This window comes from Lutzomyia longipalpis, chromosome 1 (genome assembly GCF_024334085.1).
Source record: "Lutzomyia longipalpis isolate SR_M1_2022 chromosome 1, ASM2433408v1".
NCBI lineage: Eukaryota > Metazoa > Arthropoda > Insecta > Diptera > Psychodidae > Lutzomyia > Lutzomyia longipalpis.
This window is the reverse complement of record NC_074707.1, coordinates 29,178,407-29,203,396: the sequence shown is the minus strand read 5'-3', so window position 1 is coordinate 29,203,396 and position 24,990 is coordinate 29,178,407. Positions and strand designations below refer to the sequence as shown.

At 34.2% G+C, this 24,990-nt stretch overlaps 8 protein-coding genes across 11 annotated transcripts in view; 7 read left to right on the top strand and 1 right to left on the bottom strand.

Moving 5' to 3' along the window:
- Positions 1–24,990, top strand: part of LOC129797635 (cytochrome P450 6A1-like) — a 690,618-nt gene that overhangs the window by 18,154 nt on the left and 647,474 nt on the right. The window contains exons 1-2 of one of the 2 annotated variants that reach the window (XM_055840402.1): positions 12,446–13,613; positions 13,677–15,034. The exons of the other annotated variant lie outside the window; for it this stretch is intronic. Of the exons in view, the coding sequence (XP_055696377.1) occupies positions 12,515–13,613; positions 13,677–14,092 (1,515 nt within the window). The 5' untranslated portion in view covers positions 12,446–12,514 and the 3' untranslated portion in view covers positions 14,093–15,034. Of the gene's footprint in view, positions 1–12,445; positions 13,614–13,676; positions 15,035–24,990 lie in introns of those variants that run through there. 2 annotated transcript variants of the gene reach the window in all.
- LOC129797457 (sodium/calcium exchanger 1) overlaps positions 1–24,990 on the bottom strand; it is a 121,904-nt gene that overhangs the window by 31,260 nt on the left and 65,654 nt on the right. The window lies entirely within an intron of this gene.
- LOC129797739 (cytochrome P450 6A1-like) lies at positions 136–1,907 on the top strand. The gene is made up of 2 exons (XM_055840574.1): positions 136–1,317; positions 1,393–1,907. The coding sequence occupies exons 1-2, from the start codon at positions 225–227 to the stop codon at positions 1,806–1,808; spliced, it is 1,509 nt and encodes a 502-aa protein (XP_055696549.1). The 5' UTR covers positions 136–224; the 3' UTR covers positions 1,809–1,907.
- Positions 5,057–24,990, top strand: part of LOC129797630 (cytochrome P450 6a9-like) — a 667,408-nt gene continuing 647,474 nt past the window's right edge. Inside the window, exons 1-3 of the mRNA XM_055840398.1 lie at positions 5,057–5,671; positions 5,759–8,194; positions 8,259–9,016. Of these exons, the coding sequence (XP_055696373.1) occupies positions 7,102–8,194; positions 8,259–8,674 (1,509 nt within the window). The 5' untranslated portion in view covers positions 5,057–5,671; positions 5,759–7,101 and the 3' untranslated portion in view covers positions 8,675–9,016. The remainder of the gene's footprint in view (positions 5,672–5,758; positions 8,195–8,258; positions 9,017–24,990) is intronic.
- LOC129797748 (cytochrome P450 6A1-like) lies at positions 9,746–11,603 on the top strand. The gene is made up of 2 exons (XM_055840583.1): positions 9,746–10,955; positions 11,019–11,603. The coding sequence occupies exons 1-2, from the start codon at positions 9,857–9,859 to the stop codon at positions 11,432–11,434; spliced, it is 1,515 nt and encodes a 504-aa protein (XP_055696558.1). The 5' UTR covers positions 9,746–9,856; the 3' UTR covers positions 11,435–11,603.
- Positions 15,425–17,363, top strand: LOC129797556 (cytochrome P450 6A1-like). Its single transcript, XM_055840273.1, has 2 exons — positions 15,425–16,602; positions 16,720–17,363. The coding sequence occupies exons 1-2, from the start codon at positions 15,480–15,482 to the stop codon at positions 17,136–17,138; spliced, it is 1,542 nt and encodes a 513-aa protein (XP_055696248.1). The 5' UTR covers positions 15,425–15,479; the 3' UTR covers positions 17,139–17,363.
- Positions 18,998–21,081, top strand: LOC129797569 (probable cytochrome P450 6a20). The gene is made up of 2 exons (XM_055840294.1): positions 18,998–20,293; positions 20,351–21,081. The coding sequence occupies exons 1-2, from the start codon at positions 19,219–19,221 to the stop codon at positions 20,776–20,778; spliced, it is 1,503 nt and encodes a 500-aa protein (XP_055696269.1). The 5' UTR covers positions 18,998–19,218; the 3' UTR covers positions 20,779–21,081.
- On the top strand, positions 21,901–24,175 carry LOC129797571 (cytochrome P450 6a2-like). The gene is made up of 2 exons (XM_055840296.1): positions 21,901–23,166; positions 23,232–24,175. The coding sequence occupies exons 1-2, from the start codon at positions 22,095–22,097 to the stop codon at positions 23,648–23,650; spliced, it is 1,491 nt and encodes a 496-aa protein (XP_055696271.1). The 5' UTR covers positions 21,901–22,094; the 3' UTR covers positions 23,651–24,175.

Below are 24,990 nucleotides of genomic sequence, written 5' to 3'. Positions count from 1 at the left end.
GTGTGTCTGTGTTTGTGAATTTTTTTTAGTGATATAACTCTTGCATTTGTAACACTATCTAAAGCTCACTTTCAATACAACCTCACTGAAATTCGTTATATATAAGCAAATTTTTGCTTTGTCCAAGTTCATTACCAAAGTGTCCGTGAAGAAGAAATATTTCAACACTACGAATCATAAATTAACCAAACCAGTGATCTTTTTTGTCGGTAAATTCCGCAAGGATGGATCTAAGTTTCTTTTTGGTGACTGTTGTGACTTTACTGGTCGCAGGATATTTATATGTGAAGAAAAAGTATCAATATTGGGAGGAAAGGGGAGTCCCATACGTGAAGCCTCAATTTCCGTTAGGAAATCTACAAGAAATGGGAAGTACGAAGCATTCAAGTGAGATTTTTACAAAAATCTACAATCAACTTAAAGGAAAAGATGTCTTTGGAGGAATATTCTTCTTTACCCAGCCTGTGGTGGTGGCACTGGACTTGGAATTTGTGAGAAATGTCTTCGTAAAGGATTTTCAATATTTTCACGACAGAGGATTTTATATAAATGAAAAGGATGATCCATTGTCAGGGCATTTGGTTTCGCTATCTGGTCAAAGGTGGAAGAATTTGAGGAATAAACTGAGCCCTACATTCACTTCTGGGAAGATGAAAATGATGCACAGTACGATTACTGCTGTTGCTAAAGAGTTTCAAAATTACTTGGAACCATTCGCAGAAAAAAACGAAGTTGTTGAAGTGAAGGACATCTTTTCTAGATTTACAACTGACGTTATTGGAAATTGTGCTTTTGGAGTTGAGTGCAACAGTTTGAAGGACCCCGATGCCGAATTTAGAAGGATTGGAAAGAAAATTTTTCAGTTTGAAGGATTAGAATTTTTACGTATATTTTTCCTAACTGCTTTCCCAAATGTTGGTCGGGCATTGAAAATGAAAATTAACAAACCTGAGGTATCTGAATTTTTCATGAGACTCCTCAAAGAAACTGTTGAATACCGAGAGAGGAATAATATTAAGAGAAATGATTTCCTATCACTTCTCATGCAAATTATGAAAACAGGGAAACTTGAAGGAGATAATACGGATTTGGGAAAAATGACTTTTGAAGAATTAGCTGCACAAACCTTTGTCTTTTTTGTTGGTGGATTTGAGACATCTGGATCAACAATGACTTTTGCCTTCTATGAATTAGCGCAACATCAAGATATTCAGGATAAAGCGAGAGAAGAAATTCATAGGATTCTTGAAAAGTACAATGGAGAATATACATATGAGGCCTGTATGGAGATGAAATATATTGATCAGATCATAAATGGTAAGCCTTAATTTTGATAGAAATTATTTGTAATTTATTTTTAGTTGGACATAATTATTATTAAACTAATTACAGAAACCCTAAGGAAACATCCTATTGGCGATTCTCTAATAAGACTTTGTGGACAAGACTACAATGTCCCTGGAACTAAACATGTAATTGAAAAAGGGACAACGGTGATGGTACCAGTTTATGGTATTCACCACGATCCACAAATATATCCAGATCCCGAGAAATTTGATCCTGATAGATTCACGGATGAGAATATTAAAAATCGTCATCCCTTTGCTTGGATTCCATTTGGAGAAGGTCCTAGGATTTGTGTTGGAATGCGATTTGGAATGATGCAAACTCGAGTTGGTATAGCGCATGTGCTCAGCAAGTATCGTGTTAAGACATCTTCTAGAACTCAAATACCATATGTTCCTAATCCTCCTTCCCAAGTATTGTCTCCAAAGGGAGGAATGTGGTTGAAATTGGAAAAGATTTAATTTCAAAATGTAGTGAGATTTCTTCATTGGTATCCTACTTTTAGCAAAAGTTTCAAACGTTTCAAATGAATTATTGAGAAATAAATTAATTTGAATTGACCTGAGTTTCTTTTCAAAAACACTCGTTTATCCTGGATTGCCATATTGCTTATACCTTTAGTGATATAAATATCACAAGATCATAAGTTTCCTTTCTTTTAATTCAATTAATTCTGAACTAAAATTACTATAGGAAAGTTTAAGTTTTTTTTTTTGGAAATAAGAACCTTAGGGAAATTGCGCGAAATTGTGAAATGTAGTTAATAAAATCATGTGGCTCCAATTTGAATTAGATTATCTTTTCACCTTGATCATGATATGCAAAAAATTCTATGATTAAAACATTAAAAAGTATTTAAAAAAATTTCTGTTGCGCTTTATTAAATTTCCTAAACATTACTTGCAGAAAAATTTAATTATCTGTGGTGTGTAAGTGTTGATAGCAAATTTGTGTTTAAAAATATCACAATTGACCATACATGTTCGTTCACTCCTACGTGCCATATGTTTCAAATATGTTGTACAGAATATGAATACATAAGCATAGTGCTAATGTGTAGTGGAATCAAATTGAAAAGAACGAGATAAGTTTTTTAGATATCATAGCGCGCGATATTTTGTTTATCTGCTATTTGCTAGTATGTTACGCAGTCGCAATCATTATCTACAATACGTCTGCATGAGGCTATATAACAGACTTGATTTATACTTCCACGGTATTCTGCGAACAGCCGCGTTCTGAAACAATTCGCGCGCAGTTTATTGTAAAAGTTAGCAAAATGGATTTGACGGTGCTTTTGGTATTTGTGGTAACCTCTGTGATTGTGGGATATTTTTACGTTAAAAAACTCCAATCCTATTGGGAGGAACGAGGAGTACCATTTATTAAACCTACGTTTTTGATTGGAAATCTGTGGGGGGTTGGTACATCGAAGCACTTTGCAATTGCCCTCCAAGATACTTATCGAGAATTGAAGGGCAAAGATGTTATCGGCGGAATGTATTTTCTAACAGATCCTATTTCTGTTATTTTGGATTTGGATCTCCTGAAAAGTGTTCTCGTTAAAGATTTTCAATATTTCCACGATAGAGGGATGTATGTTAATGAACGAGATGATCCTCTGTCGGGGCATCTCTTTTCGCTGTCTGGACAAAAGTGGAAATTAATGCGAGCTAAATTGAGCCCAACATTCACATCTGGAAAGATGAAGATGATGCATTCAACAATCATAGCTGTTGCAAATGAATTTCAGAAATTCTTGGAGCCCTATGCAGTAAAAAGGGACGAAATTGAAGTGAAAGAAATGCTTGCTCGCTTTACAACAGACGTTATTGGTAGTTGTGCTTTTGGAATTGAGTGCAATAGTCTCAAGGAACCTGATACAGAGTTCCGAAGGGTTGGAAAGCAAGTCTTTGAATTCAGTGGTTTCTCCTTTGCCAAACAAATAGTCATTCAAACTTTCCCGAAAATTGCAAAAACTCTTCGAATGTCAATAACAGAACCAGATGTGACTAAATTCTTTCTAAAACTCTTGGGGGATACCATTGACTACAGGGAGAAGAATAATGTGAACAGAAACGACTTTTTATCTTTGATGATTCAACTCAAGAATACGGGAAAACTGGAAGGAGACAACGTTGATTTAGGAAAATTAACATTTGAAGAGCTAGCAGCTCAGACATTTGTATTCTTTATTGCGGGATTCGAAACATCTTCATCGACAATGGCTTTTGCCCTGTACGAATTAGCATTAAATGAAGATATTCAGGAGCGTGTGAGAGAAGAAGTAAATGCAGTCTTGGAAAAGCATGGAGGAGAGTTTACGTATGAAGCCTGTATGGAACTCAAATATCTCGAACGTGTTATTCAGGGTAAGGATTTATGTCCTTTAGGATTTTCCAGATTTTCTTGAAAATGTTTTAAAATTTGAATTTATTTCGCTTCAGAGACACTGAGGAAATATCCGATTGTTGATAATCTGATTAGGATTGCAACGAATGACTACCATGTGCCTAATACCAAACATGTTATTCAAAAGGGAGTCGGTGTTCTAGTACCAGTCTATGGGATTCATCGTGATCCAGAGATCTACCCGAATCCTGAGAGATTTGATCCTGATCGTTTCCTTGAGGAGAACATCAGGAACAGACATCCAATGGCGTATCTTCCTTTCGGAGAAGGACCTAGAATTTGCGTTGGAATGAGATTTGGCATGATGCAAACACGTGTGGGTTTGGCAACAATTATTAGTAAATACAGACTCAAAGCTACCCAGAAAACACCTATCCCAATGACCTATGCTCCACTGTCTGCCTTTATCTCACCACCGGGTGGGATGTGGCTGAAAATTGAAAAGCTCTAGGTAGTATGACATGCAATTATTGTCACTAAGCCAGATTGTAAGCTTTATTGTATTTTTGCCGTTTCATCGCCATATCTTTTTTTTTCAATTTCATTTTGTAATCTTTTTATCAAAAGCAACAAAGATTTGTAATGTTTTCATTTCTAGTGAAAATATAGAGAATCATGATTGTTTTTTCCGAAGTTCTTTGGTGTTTCTTTTTTTTTATCATTGACCTTATCAGAGTCCGAGTTTTGAATTTTCACAAACACTACCAAATAGCGTGGTAGGTGAAACGTTTCATACCTATAAAATCGAACGCTTTGTAGGTTTTATGGTACTTGAAGAGTGATCGTGTACTTGAAAGTATCGAATTTTGTTTCTTTTACTACCACAGTTTAAATATTTCATGTGAAGAAATGATTTTCAGTTGGTTTGTTTTGTGTCTTTTGACTCTGATACTTGTTTTGCATTTGCTAATTAAGAAGAAGTATGACTACTGGTTGAAGAGGGGTACTCCTTTCGTGAGACCATCCTTTCCTCTTGGAAATCTTTGGGGCACTGGATCCAAAACACATATTGCGATATTTTTGGAAGATTCCTACAATGATCTCAAAGGAAAGGATATTTTTGGAGGACTTTACTTTATCACTAAACCAGTTATTCTTCCATTGGATCTAAATTTAATTTGGAGAATATTATATAAGGATACAAAGTATTTTCGTTGTGAAGATGAAAACTGTTTAATAGCGCAGGATATTTTTCCTGGCCCATCGTTGAGACAGTCTTGGAGAGAATTGGGTGAAAATGCAATAATGGACAGATTAAAAATGATTTATCCGACATTGCAATCAATAAGCCTAAAATTGGATAAATATTTGGAAACAAGGCTCGCAATGAAGGAAATTGAGGTCACTGATACTATGTACCGATTTGCAACAGATACCATGCTGGCTAGCATCTTCGGAACAAAATACTGCAGCTCAAAAAATTCTATAACTAAACTTCGTAATATCACAAAGGAAATTGTATTTCCAAATGAAGGGAGAAATGAAATCATTCGCCACTGGTTTGCGGAAACTTTCCCAAAAATGGCTAAAATTCTACGAATAAACGAAGATGAGAAGAACATTCCAAAGATTTTTATTAAAATCATCAAAGACGCTCTAGCTCAGAAGAAAAAGACAAAAAATAAGGATATTTTGACGCTTCTATTACAATTACAGAACAACGAAAAAACAAAAGCTGTGATGAATCAAGGAAGGACTAATTTTCATGACGTAGTAAATTTATCTTTTGAGATATATATCTCTAGTCTTCAAGCTTTAACATCTACAATGAGTTTCGCTCTCTATGAATTAGCTCTCAATCAGGATATTCAGGACAAAGCAAGAAAAGAAATTCGTACGATTCTCAAAGCCAGCAGAGAATTTAATTTTGAAGCTTGTATGTCAGCTAAATATGTGGATCTCATTATTCGTGGTAAGTATGTTCAAAACATATTCTTATGATTTTCCATCGAAGGACTTTAAAAGCAAGAAGTTTCTTACACTGATTTATTTTTCACAGAAACGCTAAGGAAATATCCACCAGTGAGTTTCTTGCAGAGGCGTCTTTTGTATGATTATCCTGTTGCAGACAGTCTACATATGATGAAGAAGGGACTTTGGGCTCTTATCCCAGTATACGCTATACATCGAGATCCTAGCATTTACCCCAATCCTGAAGTTTTTAATCCTGATAGATTTATTGAGTCAGAAATCAAGAAACGTCATCAGTGTTCATGGCTCCCATTCGGAGTTGAAAGGATAGGCAGTCTCGAAAATCAAATAACATTGACCCAAGCTAAATTAGGATTAGCAATATTCCTTAGCAAGTACAAAATTTCTTCGACAGCTAGAACACACATTCCAATTGTTTATGAATCTAAAGGACCAATATTAATTTCTAAAGGTGGTATGTGGTTAAAATTAACGAAACATTAGACGGTTCGACTCGTGCTTGGTATGTGATATCTTATCAGTCAATACTCTTATCGAGCGAGAAACAACATAATTTAAAAAGACTTTTCCTATAGGCTTTATTCTAAGCCAAAAAATCAGTTGTTACGTAGAGTGACCTTGGTTTGTGAATTTCGGAAAGATTATACAAACACATGGCACGCGGGATACCCGCACTCTTTTTCGCGTATTACATACATACATATGTATGTAAATCAACTACACATATCATGCCTACATACATACATAAAATATAACATTAATGAATACCATTGATCTATATAATAAAAGGAAAAACGAAATTCTTTTTCTACCATTTATAGCATGAAGGAAGAATAAAAAAAAATATTTATTATTTTGTCGTCAGTATAATATGATTTTGATATACATACATTGCTCTATAATTGATTCATGTATTTAATTTATGCAATATCATGCTCACATTAGCGGGCGCCATATGAACATATTTGATTGTTTTCATTGTATCATTTATAATGCCTTAGAATGTGTGATGTGTGGGAGGTACATGAAGCACAGGTTTTGAGCTTAAGTCTGGTCTTTGTTCAAAATTTATCTAATATGCGGAAGCAAAGTCACGATATTAAGCACATTATTGAAGATTCTTGACTATGTTTATGTTTAATATCTGTATACTATCGAAGACTTTACTATACACATAAGAAAAATTTTCCGAGACAAGTCTATTAGTATTAGTATGTATGTAATATGTCGTGAAAAGCATGTACAATCGAACACAAATACAAAATATTTTTTATGATGCAACATAGACAAATGTGTTGAATGGTGCTGCGTATAAAATTAGCTTTTATATAAAATTTTCCTTCAGTTATTAGGCAGACGTGACCAAAGCAAAACGTCTCAATCGGACTCGCAATTAACTGTGGGTGGAAGATGGATTGTTTCCTAATTTTAATAGCACTAGTGACCTTTGTGTACCTTGGGTATTTGTGGGTTAAAAAGCAGTACAGATTTTTCAAGGACAATGGAATACCCTACCAAGAACCAACATTTCCACTTGGCAATGCTTGGGGTCTTGGCTACAAGAGACCTCTAACATATTTTCTCCAAGAAGCCTACAACGCTTTCAAAGGAAAGCATGTCATCGGGGGAATCTATTTGTTCACAACACCCGCATTTTTGGCAACCAATTTGGATTTTATAAAACAAGTTTTAGTGAAAGATTTCCAGTATTTCCATGATCGAGGAATTTTTGTGAATGAAAAGGATGACCCGTTGTCGGGAAATCTTTTCGCCTTGTCTGGCCAGAGGTGGAAAACAATACGAAATAAACTGAGTCCCACCTTTACATCTGGAAAGATGAAGTTGATGCACAGTACGATCATTGCTGTTGCTAAAGAATTTCAAGGTTACTTGGAACCAATTGCACAAGAGAAGAAAGAAGTTGAAATTAAGGATATTTTAGCTCGGTTCACGACTGATGTGATTGGAACTTGTGCATTTGGTATTGATTGCAACAGCCTTAAACAGCCCGATACGGAATTCCGAAGGATCGGAAAAATGGTTTTCGAATTTGGCAGTTTAGATTTCTTGAAGCAATTTCTTGTGACTATTTTCCAGGATCTTTCAGTTAAATTGGGAGTAACAGTTACAAAGCCAGAAGTGTCTGAATTTTTCATGAGACTCCTCAAAGAAACCACTGAGTACAGGGAGAAAAATAACATAAAGAGAAATGATTTCCTTTCATTACTGCTTCAGATCAAAAATACAGGAAAATTGGAAGGTGATGATACGGATTTGGGAAAAATGACATTCGAGGAATTAGCTGCTCAGACATTCCTATTCTTCATTGCTGGATTTGAAACCTCTTCATCTACAATGACATTTGCTCTCTATGAATTGGCTCAAAATCAAGATATTCAGGATCGAGCTAGAGAAGAGATCCATAGGATTCTTGAAAAATACAATGGAGAATATACTTATGAGGCTTGTATGGAGCTCAAATACATTGATCAAGTTATTCAGGGTAAAATGAGAATACATAAAATATGTTTTTTTTAGTTCTAATGTCTTTTAATTTGTTTTAACAGAAACCCTGAGGAAGTATCCAGTGACCGACACATTAATACGGGAAGCTGTTCAGGATTATAAAATTCCAAATTATGAGTTTGTTATTAAGAAAAAGTCAAAAGTTCTTATATCTTCATATGCTATTCATCGTGATCCAGAGATCTACCCTAATCCAGATAAATTTGATCCTGATAGATTCACAGAGGACAACATCAAAGCACGCCATCCTTATGCATGGCTTCCTTTTGGAGAAGGCCCGAGGATTTGCGTTGGGATGAGATTTGGGATGATGCAAACTAGAGTTGGATTGGCAAACTTCCTATCAAAGTATCGAGTTAGGACTTCTCCCAAAACTCCGATTCCTATAGTTTTGGCTCCTAATACTGCAGTACTTACTGCTCAAGGAGGAATGTGGCTTCAAGTGGAAAAAGTTTAAAGAATATAGCTCTCTATAGCTTCCAAAAGCTCTTTATTGAATGTTTATACACATAAAAAATTTAAAAAATACTCTTTCAAAATAAAAATGATAATCTAGTCTAAAAGAGTATCTATGCAAGTTCTTATTTTTTGATTTTGTGCCAAAGAATAGGTGGTATTTCACTTCATGTGGTTAACACCAAGGTTCACATTGTAAAGCATTTATCATATTTTATCGTATAATTTAATGATCACAAATTTTAAGTCAAAAATAATTATACTTTGTTTCAATCAAGTTTTTTTTTTAATTTTTGAAATGTAATCAGAAATATTGAATAAAATTTCGCTTTGATTAAAAATTGTTAATTTACTTTAACTGTTTAATCGTTTTGAGGTTTGTCGGTTTCAGTAGGTATTTCGGACAGATTAACATTTTTTCTAAGACTATAGGTATTTTATCTGACAAACTCCTTTTGAACGTTGAGAAAAAATACAATACATGCACTTTGTCCTTTTCTAATTTATTCTTTAATTTCAACTGAACATGTTGGTTGAAATAACTTAAAATGTTGTGAAAAAGATTGAACTTCACCGTCATTAGCCGGCATGTTTTGTCTTTATTTGGATGATGAAATCAAGCGGTAAATTATAAAATTGCTTTTCTTTCACATAATATATACCTTGTTATTATATGCAGTTGATCATTAACAACATAACACACCTACAGCTGATATAATCACTTAATAGGTAAGTACATGAATGTATTGTACAAGTACTAGTATATATTTAAAGTTTTGTTGTGTGGGTGTTTTATGTATCTTAAGTCATGATGATATTTCAAACATATGATTTATTTCACAGCATGTGTTTATCAGTATTTGGAGAATATTTGAATTAACTTTAAGAGAAAATTTAGTAAAATCAACAAAGAAATACGACACATAAAAATCGTACTTAAATTAGAAATAAAAAATAATAATGAAAGATAACGTAGCATTAAACAAGGAGACAATAAACTAGAATTTTGATTGGAGAATAATCTTCCTGATGTGTAATATAAGATTGCGAATTGTCTTTATATCACTGTGAATTGCGAGTATTTTGCCAGTCTCACTAAGGTGAGGGAGTAGTCAAGTGATCTTAAAGTGAAGTCTAGCTTTTGGGGACTACCTAAAACATTTAAGAATAATCCCTGCTAAAAATGGAGTACAACTGTACTTTAATATTTTACGGTGTGGTCGCATTGGTGATCCTTGGTTATTTATGGGTAAAAAAGAACTACAGATTTTTCGAGAAAAGAGGAATTCCATTTGTTACACCGAAATTTCCTTTGGGAAATCTATGGGGAGTTGGAACAAAAAGGCACGCTGGAATGCTTGTTCTTGAAGCTTATTCTAAATTGAAAGGAAGAGATATTCTTGGTGGAGTCTTCTTTTTTATCCGGCCAGTAGTGATGCCGGTGGATTTGGATTTGATAAAGCATATATTGGTGAAAGACTTCCAATATTTCCACGATCGAGGTGTCTACGTCAATGAACGAGATGATCCACTTACGGCCCATTTATTTGCAATTTCTGGTCAAAAGTGGAAGCATTTGCGGGCAAAATTGAGCCCAACTTTTACATCTGGCAAAATGAAGATGATGCACAGCACGATTATTGCTGTTGCTCAAGAATTCCAGCAATATTTGGGAGAATGTGCTGATAATAAGGAAGAAGTTGAAATTAAAGATATTTTGGGCCGTTTTACAACAGACGTTATTGGAAGCTGTGCTTTCGGCGTTGAATGTAATAGTTTAAAAGATCCCCACACAGAATTTCGTAAAATGGGAAAAAGAGTATTTGAATTTAAAGGTTTTGAGATATTGAAAGTCTTTTTCTTAACAATGTTTCCAAATATTGGTAAAATACTTCGTATGAGAGCAATTAAAAAAGAAGTTTCTGAGTTCTTTATGAGACTTTTGAGAGAAACTACTGAATATCGTGAAAAGAACAATGTGAAAAGAAATGACTTTCTTTCCTTACTATTACAAATTAAAAATACTGGAAAATTGGAAGGTGATGATGTTGATCTTGGTAAAATGAGCTTTAATGAGTTAGCAGCACAAACATTTGTCTTTTTCGTCGCTGGTTTCGAAACATCATCGTCTACGATGACTTTCGCACTCTACGAATTAGCTCTACATCAAGATATTCAAGATAAGGCCAGAAAAGAAGTTAATAGAATTCTCGAAAAGTACAACAGCCAGTATACTTACGAAGCTTGCATGGAAATGAAATATATCGATCAGATAATTAAAGGTAAGGGTGTATCTTAATATTTACTTTATATTTCTTTTTAAAAATTTTCTTTGGCAATTCAAGAAACATTGAGGATGCACCCAATTGTACCAAACTTGGTAAGAACTCTAACTAAGGACTACAAGATTCCCGATCGTGATTACGTGTTTAAGAAGGGAACATTCTTCAGTATTCCCGTATTTGGTATCCACCGCGATGCAGATATTTATCCTGAGCCAAATAAATTCGATCCTGATCGATTCACCGAAGAGAATATCAAGAATCGACATCAATTCTCATGGCTCCCGTTCGGAGATGGTCCACGGAATTGCGTTGGCATGAGATTCGGGATGATGCAGACTAGGGTTGGTTTGGCTACTCTACTAAGCAAATACAGGATTACTCCGACATCTAAAACATTAATTCCAATGGAATACGGAGCAACAGGTCCAGTTCTTTCCCCAAAAGGTGGAATGTGGCTGAAGATTGAAAAGTTCTAATCTACTTAGATTGTACCTCAACAGTATAAAATGACGAAGCATTTTGACATTTCATTTGTTATCATGTTTTAATAAATTTATGACTATCTGATTTTTCAAGTATGTATACCTCTTAATATATGTACGTAATGTATTATAATCTTTCAAAGCAATAAAAGGAGATATTAGATATTTGAAAACAAGCAAATTAATTTCCATAGTAATTTATTCTCTATTAGTTTAAGATAGGTATAATCTACCTCTCATCCTAGACCTTTGTACAAAACATGTGTTTATACTATACTCCAATGCAGTATTACGTACTTCCCAGACTATGGGAAATAAAAGGAAATTCAAAAAATCTAATATATCTTTTCCTCGTCTCAAAAATCTTATTGTAAAGGAAGGAGAGTTAAAAAAAAAATCTTTTGTTTCTCTGTGTGAATTTTCATTCAATACTAGGGAAGAAATTCACAGGATTCTTGAAAAATATTTGGTACCAGTTTACCAAGTTCAATAGAAGTTTCTAATACCCACTTATAATAAGTAGTATTATAATACCCACTTTCTTTTACACAAAGATTAAGATTTTAACTGATCATGATGGTTGAAATAACTCGAAATGTTGTGCAAAAGATTGAACTTCACCGTCATTAACCGGCATGTTTTTTTTCTTTGTATGATGAAACCAAACGATAAATTATAAAGCTGCCACTCTTGTACATAATGTATATTCCTTGTTATTTTTTGCAAGTTGTACATTAAAAAAACATAGTTCATACAGTACACATACTATAATGTATGTATGTTTATACAAGATAGAGTAGGTATACCTACATACATCTCAATTTTTTTAAGTGTGGTTTTTTTTTATGTAGTATAGGTATCATAAATCATGATATTACATATTTTGGCCATATGATTTTTTCACAGTGTGTGAAGATCGAGTATGAGTAATCTTTCTCATGTGTAGTGTATCTTGATTGTGAATTGTATTTATATCATTGTGAGTTGCGAATATTTCGTCAGTCTCACTAAGGTGAGGAAGTAGTGAAGTGAGTTTAAAGTGAAGTGAAGCTTTTGGAGTTTATTTAAAAAAAAATGGTGTGCAATTGTACCCTAATATTCTACGGTGTGGTCACTTTGGTGATCCTCGCTTATTTATGGATTAAAAAGAAATACAGATTTTTTGAGGAAAGAGGAATCCCATTTGTTACACCGAAATTTCCTTTGGGAAATCTATGGGGAGTTGGATCAAAGAGGCATACTGGAATGTTTGTTCGTGAAATGTACTCGAAGTTAAAAGGAAGAGATGTACTTGGCGGAGTCTTCTTTTTTATTCGGCCAGTAGTGATGCCATTGGATTTGGACTTAATAAAGCATATATTGGTAAAAGACTTCCAATATTTCCATGATCGAGGAATCTATGTCAATGAACGAGATGATCCACTCTCTGGACACTTGTTTGCCCTCTCTGGACAAAGATGGAAGCATTTGCGGACAAAATTGAGCCCAACTTTTACATCTGGCAAAATGAAAATGATGCACAGCACGATTATTGCTGTTGCTCAAGAATTTCAACAATTTTTGGGAGAATGTGCAAATAAGAAGGAAGAAGTTGAAATTAAAGATATTTTGGGTCGTTTCACAACAGATGTTATTGGAAGTTGTGCCTTTGGCGTTGAGTGCAATAGTTTGAATGATCCGGATACCGAATTTCGCAGGATGGGAAAGAAAGTGTTCGATTTTAAAGGCTTTGAGTTCTTGAAATTATTCTTCTTGTCAATGTTTCCAGATATTGGCAGAGCTCTTCACATCAGAGCAACAAAAGTTGATGTTTCAGAATTCTTTATGAGACTTCTGAGAGAAACTATTGACTACCGTGAGAAGAACAATGTGAAAAGAAATGATTTTCTTTCCTTACTAATACAAATTAAGAATACCGGAAAACTGGAGGGTGATGATGTTGATCTCGGTACAATGAGTTTTGAGGAGCTGGCAGCTCAAACGTTCCTTTTCTTCATTGCTGGTTTTGAAACATCATCGTCTACGATGACTTTTGCACTCTATGAATTGGCCCAAGACCAAAAGGTTCAGAATCAAGCGAGGGAAGAAGTTAACAGAATTCTTGAAAAGTACAATGGCCAGTATACTTACGAAGCTTGTATGGAAATGAAATATATCGATCAGATCATTAAAGGTAAGGATATTCAATTAAAATTAAAAAGTAATTTTTATAATTATGGTTTTCTGAATATTTTAGAAACATTAAGGATGCACCCAATTGTACCAAACTTGATAAGAAGCCTGACCAAGGATTACACAATTCCTGATCGTAACCTCGCTTTCAAAAAGGGAACCTTCTTCAGTATCCCCGTATTTGGTATCCACCGCGATGCAGATATCTATCCTGAGCCAAATAAATTTGATCCTGATCGATTCACCGAAGAGAATATCAAGAATCGACATCAATATTCATGGCTCCCGTTCGGAGATGGTCCACGGAATTGCGTTGGCATGAGATTCGGAATGATGCAGACTAGGGTTGGTTTGGCTACTCTACTAAGCAAATACAGGATTACTCCGACATCTAGAACACCAATTCCAATGGAATATGAACCAACCAGTGCAGTTCTTTCCCCGAAAGGTGGAATGTGGCTGAAGATTGAAAAAATCTAAAGTATGCCTAACATATTGCATTTCTTCTTTTATCATTACATAGTGACGAAGCATTTTGATAATGTCTAATGACTGTACTATGACTTGTAAATTTTTCAAGTTGCTTTTAGGTGTTTTAATAAATAGTATGTGACACAAACTTACAAACGAAAGATAGAGATTTGAAAACTAATCTAATAGAAATAGAAATAGAAATCTAATTGCTGCAACCTGTTGTATAATTAAAAGTATTATCTACCTCATGTACTAGACACCTGTACTTACTATGTAAATTATACAATTCAATGTTACTTACTTTACCTATATATATAACGAAAAATATAAGGAAAATTTTAATCTAATCTGTTGTCCATGTTTCCTTCATGTGAGTTTTCAACGATTTTTTGCGTCGCGTCTTTCACGATAGATTGAAAGCTTAAGTCATCCATTATACAATTTTTATGTAGAAGCTAATCTTTTTGTGACCTCCAGATGTTCTATAAGACTTCCTCCATTTGGGGGAAAATCATTCAATTTGGCTTAATTTACCATTCACATATACACATTAAAAGCCAAGCTAACGCGAAAACAATGCGTTATGTGTATGAGATCTTTTTGTTATGGTATAGGAATGGTAAATTTGCTTTACAAAATATTTACACATTAAAATTTTATTTGCAAAAAGGTTTAAACTATGTTTTACTATTTAAAAAATAAATTTATCAAATGTCTGAAAATAAAATTCACAACTTTGAAGCATAATTAAATTAAATTAAATTTTTATCACTGTAAAATTTTAATGGAAGTGCAATATAATTGTTTTTTGGGAGCTTATAATTTTGCTATTAACTTATATTTTTGAGAGAACAAAAAGCACTATACATATAAATGTTTAATCTCTCTGTACAACAATATAGTGTGTAAAATATATAAGCACTTTAATTATAATATAATTTTTGCCCTGTACAATATAATACCCATTTTAATTGCTGCAATTAAAAGTCTCCTCTTATTTTGTGCTAGCCACTGTTATGCAATTTTGTGAAATATGTTTGGATGTGTATTGCATTGATGCAATTAATTTTCGGCACTTGGTTTAGTTTAGTGGAGTTTTATGGGGTGCTTGCGGTTGAATCATTACAATACAATTCCCAAGAGTTAGTTATTCCATTTATCGATTTTTTTCGTTGATCTCAAAATTCCTTGGTGCTTAATCATTTTGTATATCGCGGGGGTTTCTGTTGAAGTATCGTGGTAATAGCATGAAAATCAAGCTGTGTCTGTATTTTTGATTACCTACAAGAATTTTCGGCTAGACGTGTGTAGATAAACGAAGCTATTTTAGTCAGAGCTGTGAAGTAATTGAGTGAAGTTGTGTTGTATAAAAGAGCTGAGAATTGTAATCAAAATGGATGGACTGGAGTTGATTTTCATATGGATTTTTACATTATTAGTTATTATTGGTGGAAGCGGATTCCTTATTTATTCGTGGTCTATGCGAAAATTTCGATACTGGAAGGATAGAGGGATTGCCTATGTTGAACCTGAATTTCCATATGGAAATACAAAGGGTGTCTCAAGGGATGTTCGCTTCAGTGACATCTTGACGAGCTTTTATAACAGATTTTCTGGACGTGAGAAATTTGTGGGAATGTACATATTTATGAGACCAATAGGGGTGGCCATTGATCCGGAGTTGGTAAAAAAAATTCTTGTCAAGGATTTTCACAATTTCCAAGATCGTGGATTGTATCACAATGAAAAGGACGACCCACTGTCGGGACATCTTTTTACACTTGAGGGTGAACCTTGGCGTGTACTGAGGACCAAACTCAGCCCAACATTTACATCGGGCAAAATCAAAATGATGTCCAATATAATGGTTGAGGTGACGAGCGAACTGAAGAGGATAGTTGATGAGCAAATGCATGAGAGTTGTGATATGGACATCAATGATACAATGGCACGCTTTACGATGGATATAATTGGAAACTGTGCCTTTGGTATTGAATGCAATGCACTGAAAAATCCTAATGAGGACCTGATGCTATTTGGAAAGAGATTTTTCCTACCAAGTCGAAAGCAGGCAATTCGCCAGCTATTTTTCGGTATCTTCCCGGATTTATCGCGCAAATTAGGTATTAGGGCAATTGAGGAGGAAATCAGCTCCTACTTTATGCGTGTCATCACTGAAACAGTAAGGTACAGAGAAGAAAACAAAATTGTTCGGTCGGATTTTATGGATTTGCTCCTGAGACTGAAGAATAGCGGAAACCTCGAAACTGATGGGACTGTTGAGAAATCCGGCTTAATCACCCTCAATGAGCTTGCGGCTCAGTGTTTTGTTTTCTTCCTTGCGGGTTTTGAAACCTCCTCAACAACCATATCTTTCTGCTTGTATGAATTGGCTCGCAATCCGAATATTCAGGAGAAGCTGCGCGAGGAAATCTTGCGGTCTCTCGAGGAGACAAATGGAGTTCTTACATATGAAGTTGTCATGGGAATGAAATATCTTGAGAAAGTGATAAATGGTGAGTCATTCGAGTCATTCTGTATCCCACAAAAAACGTGGGATTTTCTCGTCGTATTCACCAAGTGAAAAACCCCCTTTTTATCATTTTCTTTTTTCTTCTTTTCCCCATTCATAGAGACGCTCCGAAAATATCCAGCTGTGGAGATGCTCGTGAGGAAAGCAGCAAATGATTACCCCATCGAAGGGACACCCCATACAATACCAAAGGATACCCTCATCTTCTTACCCGTCTACACTGTCCATCACGATCCCAAAATCTATCCACATCCCGATAAATTCGATCCCGAGAGATTTAGCGAAGGGAATGTGCGGAATCGTCATCCGTACACGTACTTGCCATTCGGGGAGGGACCAAGGAGTTGCATTGGTATGCGCTTTGGATTGCTCCAGACGCGAATTGGAATTGTAACAATGCTCAGGAATTACAAATTGACACCATGTCATAAAACTCCCCAGGAACCACTCAATTTTACACCACGCAGCATTGTACTTAAAGTTAAAGATAGCATTTGGTTGAAGATTGAAAAGTTGTAAGATAATTCAACTTTCATTACTTTTTCTACTGAAATTTCAAACGATATTTGCAAAATTAATTATGTTACCTATTTTTTTTATTGATATTAACCGTTAAAGTGTTAAAACCTAATTAGATAAAGTTTTTGAGTAGGTAGAATAATTTGTTTATAATGAAATTACAAAAAAGTAACTACAGATAAGTTGTGATTTAAATTTCCAGAGCATTATTTTATTGTTGTTTTTGTTTTGCTTTAATTATATATAGCTGAAGTCATATTTCAAATATCTGATTACTTTAATTAAGAAACTTTCAGTGTTTTTGCTTTGCAAATTATTTCATCAAAAACTCGTATTAAAATCAAACTGACAGCTTTGCATAATAAATTAAGTATCAAATTTCATTAGTTTTAAAGTTTCTGTATTATTTCAGGATTAAAGTTATATGCGATTAATTTCTGCATTTCATAAAGAAGATTCTTTAGGTATTGTTATATAATATATTACCATGATAAATAATTCTAATATTTTAGATTTTTTTTAAATGAAGAATTGGTAGAGGTTTACTGGAATTGATATTAATTATGACACGCTTTTTATGCGAAAAATATTTACTATCAAAAGTTCGTTAACTTACATACATATATTGAAGAAGCTTATATGGACAATATTTGTTTTGTAGGTAATAGTAGACAGACAATCTTTGGGTGTATTATTTTACATTCAGAGGTAGTTATATATATTTTTTTTACTATACTTGTGTGCGTGATTTATTGATATAATCCACGTGACTTTGTTTTTATTTATTTTATCAGGGTCAAATATATTTATTAGTTTTTATGTGTAGGTAATACATACGGTAGATATAATATGATGACCAAGTACCGAGACCGATGACATCACTTAATTTGTCGAGTAATTCGTGGGTAAGAATTGTGGTGTTTGTATCTGATGTTTTTTAATGAAATGGAGCGACTAATTTGTCTGTAATTGCTCCTGCAATTTACCCTCTCTACGGGCGTTCTCACCGTTTGACGTCCACTTTATCACTCAAAGAAGCCAAAGATAAAGGACTTAATCGACCGAAGAAGCTTCGAAGCTTTCACACGCAAGGTGTTTTATTTATTTCTAAAAAGGTTCACACCTTTATATAAAAAAAATATTTGCCGTAATGACTCGGATAAATAAGCTTACCTATTTACTTTTTTTGTCAATAAATTACATGGGCAGGTACTTACAAGATTATATAGGAAAGGAAAGGAATTAAATCCTCTTTTCGTATTGCGAAGGTATAAATTATATATTTTTTAAATGGGCCACTACACTGAAATTGAGAAATTTAAATATTTACTGCGTGTTATTGAAATTTACCAGAGTGGTGTACCTAAAATTCTCATAGAGTAATCTTGGTAAAGTTGACAAAAAGTACTTTAGGGTTGTCGTTGTGAAAGACATTCATTTGAAATTGAGGAACAAAGGATATCTTTGTGGGTTTCTACTTCTTAATGTCCCCGCAAATTATACCACTAAGCACAGAGCTCATCAAGAATATCCTCATTAGGGACTTTCAATACTTTTGTGACCGTAAAGTTTGCTACACTGAAAAGGATGATCCATTTCTGTTCATTTATTTGTCATTCGGAGAGGGAAATGGCACATCTTGAGACAACAATTGACCTCCACATTCACCTCCAGTGAAATGAAAGTGATGTTCCTCAAGATGTTCCCAGACGTTATGACTCACGAAATTTCTACTTCGAATTCGTCACATTGTTTATGTAAATCTTAAAGGAAAAACAAAACTTTAAATGTTTATCAAAAGTAATTCAACATGAAAAGAGAATACATATTCATGCGGTTCACACTTACATTAGCATTTTGTTGCATATTTTTTGTCGTTATCTTTAATATTCTTTTATGGTACAACATAATAAGCAAACACGTTTTCCTCAAACTTGAATCTCGAAATTCTCAATATGTATTTCCAGATTTTGGTTTTCAAGAGCATTCAGTTGGAGTTAAGCTATTCACCAGAAAGGTTCACCACATAAAAGAAGTTTGTAACAAAACTCATCTAAAGATTCATTAAGAAGAGGCAAAAATGACTTTCCCCATTATCATTGCTTTCTTCTTCTGTGCAGTTGCATTCATTTGGTATCGTGTGAGAAAAGTACTAAGTTACTGGAGTGATAGAAATGTGCCGGTGGTTGACCCCAAATTCCCACTGGGAAATCTTGGGGATGTTGGCAAGAAGCATTTGGGGTGTGTTCTGCAAGATATTTATTTGAAATTGAAGAACAAGGCACATTTTGCGGGTTTCTACTTCCTCCTATCACCACAAATAATTCCCCTAAGTTCGGAACTAATTAAGAATATTCTCATCAAGGACTTTCAGTACTTCAGTGACCGTAAAATTTTCCACAATGAAAAAGATGATCCACTTTCGGCTCATTTGTTTGCCATTCGAGGGGAGAAATGGCGCATCTTGAGACAAAAATTGACCCCCACATTCACCTCTAGCAAGATGAAAATGATGTTCCCGCTCGTTATTGCTGAAGCAAAAAATCTTCAAAAATACATTGAGAAGCACATCAACGATGGCCCAATGGAAATGAAGTCTGTATGTGTTCGCTTTACGGCGGATGTTATTGGAAGTGCGGCTTTTGGACTTGAATGCCGTGCCTTAGTTAATGAAGATTCTGAAATACTCAGAGTTGGTAAACACTTTTTTTCCTTCAACACCTTCATGAGTCGCTTGAAGTTCTTCCTTGAGTTTCTCTATGAAGATTTGGCCAAAGCTTTGGGATTTCGTTTCAATCACATTGTATTGGAAGAATTTTTCATGAGAGTCATTAAGGAAACAATCGAAATGCGAGAGAGTGGACTAGTAGATAAGAATGATTTTATGAAGCATCTATTGGAAATAAGAGATTCTGATAAGGATGGAAAGATTTTTAAGAATTTCAATGAACTCGCGGCTCAAGCTTTTGCTATTTTCTTCGGTGGTTTTGAGACCTCATCGAATACAATGGAATGGTGCCTCTGTAACTTAGCTCAGCATCCTGATATACAAGATCGAGTACGTACTGAAGTAAGGGAGGTGCTAAAGAAATGGAATGGAGAACTAACATACGAAGCTTTACGAGAATTGACTTATCTCCGTCAATGTATTGATGGTAAGTTCTTGATTGAGGCAGCTAAAACAGTTGACTAAGAAATAATCTTATTTTCAGAAACTCTTCGACTTCATCCACCGGCTGTTGTTTTATTCCGCGACTGTGTTAAGGAGTATAAAATTCCAAACACAAATCAAACTATAGAGAAAGGAAAATTAATTTTCATTCCTGTGATGGGTATTCATATGGACCCAGAATATTATCCAAATCCCGAAATTTACGATCCCGACAGATTTACACCGGAAAATGTTAAAAAGCGCGATCCAGCGACGTATTTACCATTCGGAGATGGCCCCAGAAATTGCATTGGAATGCGTTTTGGTTTGATGCAGGTCACTGTCGGTTTAGCCTACATTTTAAATAATTTCCGTTTAACTTTGAACTCAAAGACAGCAACGCCACTTGAATTAGATCCCACAGATGTTATAACTAATGTCAAAGGAGGTGCATGGTTTGATATTGAAGATTTAAGTAAAAATGAATGAATTCTTTTTTAGAAGATAAAATCATAATAAATTAATAGCACCACATCGCATGAATGCGTATAGATTAATAGGTGTTGTTAAATTGATACTTTTGTGTGACATATTATACTGTGCTTATTGTGTTAATAAATATAATAGATAAGATTATATTTCATCGACAAATTGCCTTCAATCGGAGTCATGCCAGTTATTTTTAACTTTGTCAGTGTTATATGTATATAATTAATAGTTGGTTTATGTGAAATTCCAACTATTATTATTACTTAATAAAATTTATTGTTTTTGTTCGCATTGGATGAAGAAGTCTTTTATTTACTCACTTTCAAAAATTAACATTGAAGATTCATCATCATTAGCTTAACCTCTTCAACTATAATTCCTTATAAATGTTGATTTAATGTAAATATTAGTATGAGTTTATTCACTATTGGTTTACGTTTCAAAAAAATATATTTAAGATAACAAAAAAGAAAAACGCGTTGTAATCCAATAAAGCTTATAAAGAGATAATTAAAAAAAAATTTGGAAATCTAAATTAAGATAAAAAAGATCCATTGAAAGTTGATTAATCTAAAATTTAGCACGTATTTTTCTTACAGATATAACAGGTGCAAACAGTTTGAACGGTACAAAAGATTGTTTCCAAATGTCGACCATTATTTGCAATTTTATTGCAATTCGGGATGATTTTTAAAATTTTGTTTAACTGATATTCTTCTACGCGTGTGGAATTTCCTTCTCCGTTTATCAGTAGGTCATATACCTACAGAAAAATGATATGAATGCGGTATAATATTTTTACAATTCATGATGAGTTTTTTTTTTATTTTGAATATTCATTCCACTTTATAAATGCAAAATTTTCCCTGTAAAAAATATTAGAAATAATTTTAGGGATAGGTTCTTTTCAATTTTAGGGCAAATTTTCAAAAAATAAAAGTAAATACGAAAAAATACGCAGAAAAATCAATCGTTTCCATGCAGGATCATGAACAACGAGCTCACAATCACGATGACTTTTAATTTCGTCTTTGCGTTCACACAGTGATAGTTTTTTTTCGCATGGCGTCTATCATAAAAAAAAGCTAAAAATATAAACATTCTTAGACATGGCAAATTTATCTCAATTGAGAGATAAAAAAACACGCGCTTCTCTTTCTGTACAAATCAAAACAAGAGGTATTAAATAATTTTACCTCTGTACTGGTAGCCGTGAGCTTATAAATACAATTTGGATTTTGGTATTCAATTTACTTAAGTCTTGAAACGCAAAAGGTGAAGACGTAAAAATTTGGTGGAAAGGTAGTGAAGAAATCATGGATACGTGGATATATCTTCTAGTGGGTGTACTGGGCTTTGCTTGGTACTATATAAAGAGATCATACAACTACTGGAGTGATCGGAATGTTCCCGTTGTTGCACCTACATTCCTTGTGGGGAACCTTGACCCCTTGGGAAGGAAACATTTCTCGAAGCTCATTAAAGAATCCTACGACACTTATAAGAAACAATCTGACTTTGTTGGTTTCTACTTCTTCACATCACCACGCATAATTCCAACTAACTTGGATGTTATTAAGAATATTTTGATCAAAGACTTTAATAACTTCGCCGACAGGAAGGTGTACTACAATGAAGAAGATGACCCACTTTCGGCACACTTATTCAGCCTTCGTGGTGAGAAATGGCGCGTATTTAGGCAACAGTTGTCACCTACATTTACATCTGGAAAGATGAAGATGATGTACCCATTGGTGGTTAAGCATACCGACGCATTAAATTCATATTTAAGGAAACATATGCATGGCGAACCAAAGAATTTCAGGCATGTTTGTGCTCGCTTTGCAGCTGATGTTATTGGACTCACTGCATTTGGGCTTGAGTGTAAAGCATTGGAGCAGGACGATACGGAAATTCTTAGGATGAGCGAACTTTTCTTCAACTTTAACACCATTGCCAAACGCCTTAAATTCTTCTTCTTCCTTACATTTGAGGATTTAGCTAAGACATTACGTCTTCGCTTTAATCCTATGGAAATGGAAAATTTCTTTATGAAGGTCATCAGGGAAACGGTACAACATCGTGAGAGTGGAAAGGTGGATCGGAATGATTTTGTAAAGCTGCTGCTTCAAGTGAAAAATAACAAGGATAAGTCGATTACACAGAGTATGACTTTCAATGAAATGGCAGCTCAGGCGTTCATTTTCTTCTTTGGCGGTTTCGAAACAACATCCATGACCATGCAGTATTGCTGTGCTGAAATAGCACGCAATCAGGAGATACAGGATCGTGTGCGTCAGGAGACACGCGAAGTTTTGAAGAAGTACAACGGAGAATTGACTTATGAAGCTTGTCAGGAGCTCACCTACTTGAGACAATGCATAGATGGTATGTCTTCAATTTTTAGGCCTTCTTTTCAATTCAGAACCTTAAATCGTTATTTTTTTTTACAGAAACTCTGAGGATGTATCCACCTGGATTTACTTTATTCCGATCTGCAATCAATGACTACAAAGTCCCTAATTCTTCTTTGGTCATTGAAAAGGGGATGCAAGTTTTCATTCCTGTCTATGCTATCCACATGGATCCAGAAATTTATCCTAAACCCAACGTTTTTGACCCTGATCGCTTTACGCAGGAGAACATTAAAAATCGTCACCCAATGGCCTACATACCTTTCGGTGATGGACCAAGGAATTGCATCGGGATGCGTTTTGCTCTGATGGAGTTGGCTGTAGCCATATCAAGTATCGTTGACAATTTTAAATTAACTCTCAATCCGAAAACTAAGACACCTTTTCAATTCGACCCCAAAGAGATTAACATCTACCCTGAGGGTGGCATTTACATTGATGTCCAATCCTTAAAATGAAAATATTCTGCGGATTTTAATTGTTAACGCTGAAAAGCAATATTTTTGTTTGTTAAAAATAAAGTTTGTTCTAAAATCCTTTACATAACATTATTCTTTAATTAAAAAGTTTAACAATCTTCTTCGGTTTTTCATGGAATTTTGCACACTAATGCTTTTCAAAGCTTTGTCATTAAATTTTGCTGTTTACCTTTGACAGTGCATATTGTACAAACAAGTATGTAACCGTATGGTTGGCATAGTATATCACTGGTTTTTGTGTACTGGAACATCATAAATCCTATCCTCGTACGTACCTATATGAAAATTTCAAATGTCATGTGCGTAGTGATTGAACTGCAAAAGTTTGTACTTGCCTCAAACTGATTTATTTGTCGGTAAAAAAAGTCAGAGAAGAAGTAAAGTGCAACCGTGTTTCGCATTTCAAACACACATACAGAAATACATCTACTATATAATGGAAAAGTTCATTAAAATTTCAAATAGCATTTCCTCTAACATTTTTCACGTCGTGACACTACCCTTAAAAATCCCACGAATATGCAGCGAGTTAGGGAAAATCTAATGCTATTAGTTTAGAACTCTCTTAATCTGTTTTTGAAATGGATGTATGTATTTTTATTTGTAAATACCCTTTCAACTTAAAAATATCATCAAAGAAATTCATTCTCAGTGAAAGTTTACTTTTAGCTCATCTAAATATTGAAATAAATTCGCCTGGTTGTGACGTTAGAGCTTTTGTAATGTGAATAACAGCAATTTGTAAAGTTTTCCGAGAAGTAAACTTTTCGATATATAGCCATTAGCAGGAATGGAATATTTCCCCATTTCCGATACATTATGGAAAAGTCCGGAAAAGTTGAGGGGAATATGTAGTTGAAGGAAGTTGAAACAATGAGAAATAAATTATTAATTTTATCTAATCCAAAATACTATTTAATTCAGTTCGATAGATCGAAATTAATTTTTAACATTTATTAGCTTTCTTTAAATTATAATAATATAAAAAACCATAGGACCAGTTCAGTTATGTAGGATCTTGGGATTATCTATAAGAAATAATTTTCAAAGTAATTCTGTAAAAGGAAAATGAATAAACTTTTTTGCTATTTTTATCGACTTTCGTCTTCAATCTGCTCCCAATTTTACCTTTATAAACTTTTACTCTTGAAGAATTTCAAAAGAGATAACAAAAGAAGGCTTTCAAGAATTTGAGACAATTAAAAATAATTTACCAGAAACAAAAGCTTTCGAAGGATCTAATTTCTTTTACAGCTTCTAATTGCGCAATTTGCCTATCGTTGATGGGCAATATGTATATTTAAGAAATTTATAAGGAA

Excerpts from the sequence above, each read along its gene's own strand:
- LOC129797739 (XM_055840574.1), top strand. The coding sequence starts at position 225 with ATGGATCTAAGTTTCTTTTTGGTGACTGTTGTGACTTTACTGGTCGCA. Across the intron at positions 1,318-1,392 it reads TATTGATCAGATCATAAATG|AAACCCTAAGGAAACATCCT; the intron begins GTAAGCCTTAAT and ends AACTAATTACAG.
- LOC129797748 (XM_055840583.1), top strand. The coding sequence starts at position 9,857 with ATGGAGTACAACTGTACTTTAATATTTTACGGTGTGGTCGCATTGGTG. Across the intron at positions 10,956-11,018 it reads TATCGATCAGATAATTAAAG|AAACATTGAGGATGCACCCA; the intron begins GTAAGGGTGTAT and ends TGGCAATTCAAG.
- LOC129797556 (XM_055840273.1), top strand. The coding sequence starts at position 15,480 with ATGGATGGACTGGAGTTGATTTTCATATGGATTTTTACATTATTAGTT. Across the intron at positions 16,603-16,719 it reads TCTTGAGAAAGTGATAAATG|AGACGCTCCGAAAATATCCA; the intron begins GTGAGTCATTCG and ends CCCCATTCATAG.
- LOC129797569 (XM_055840294.1), top strand. The coding sequence starts at position 19,219 with ATGACTTTCCCCATTATCATTGCTTTCTTCTTCTGTGCAGTTGCATTC. Across the intron at positions 20,294-20,350 it reads TCTCCGTCAATGTATTGATG|AAACTCTTCGACTTCATCCA; the intron begins GTAAGTTCTTGA and ends TCTTATTTTCAG.
- LOC129797571 (XM_055840296.1), top strand. The coding sequence starts at position 22,095 with ATGGATACGTGGATATATCTTCTAGTGGGTGTACTGGGCTTTGCTTGG. Across the intron at positions 23,167-23,231 it reads CTTGAGACAATGCATAGATG|AAACTCTGAGGATGTATCCA; the intron begins GTATGTCTTCAA and ends TTTTTTTTACAG.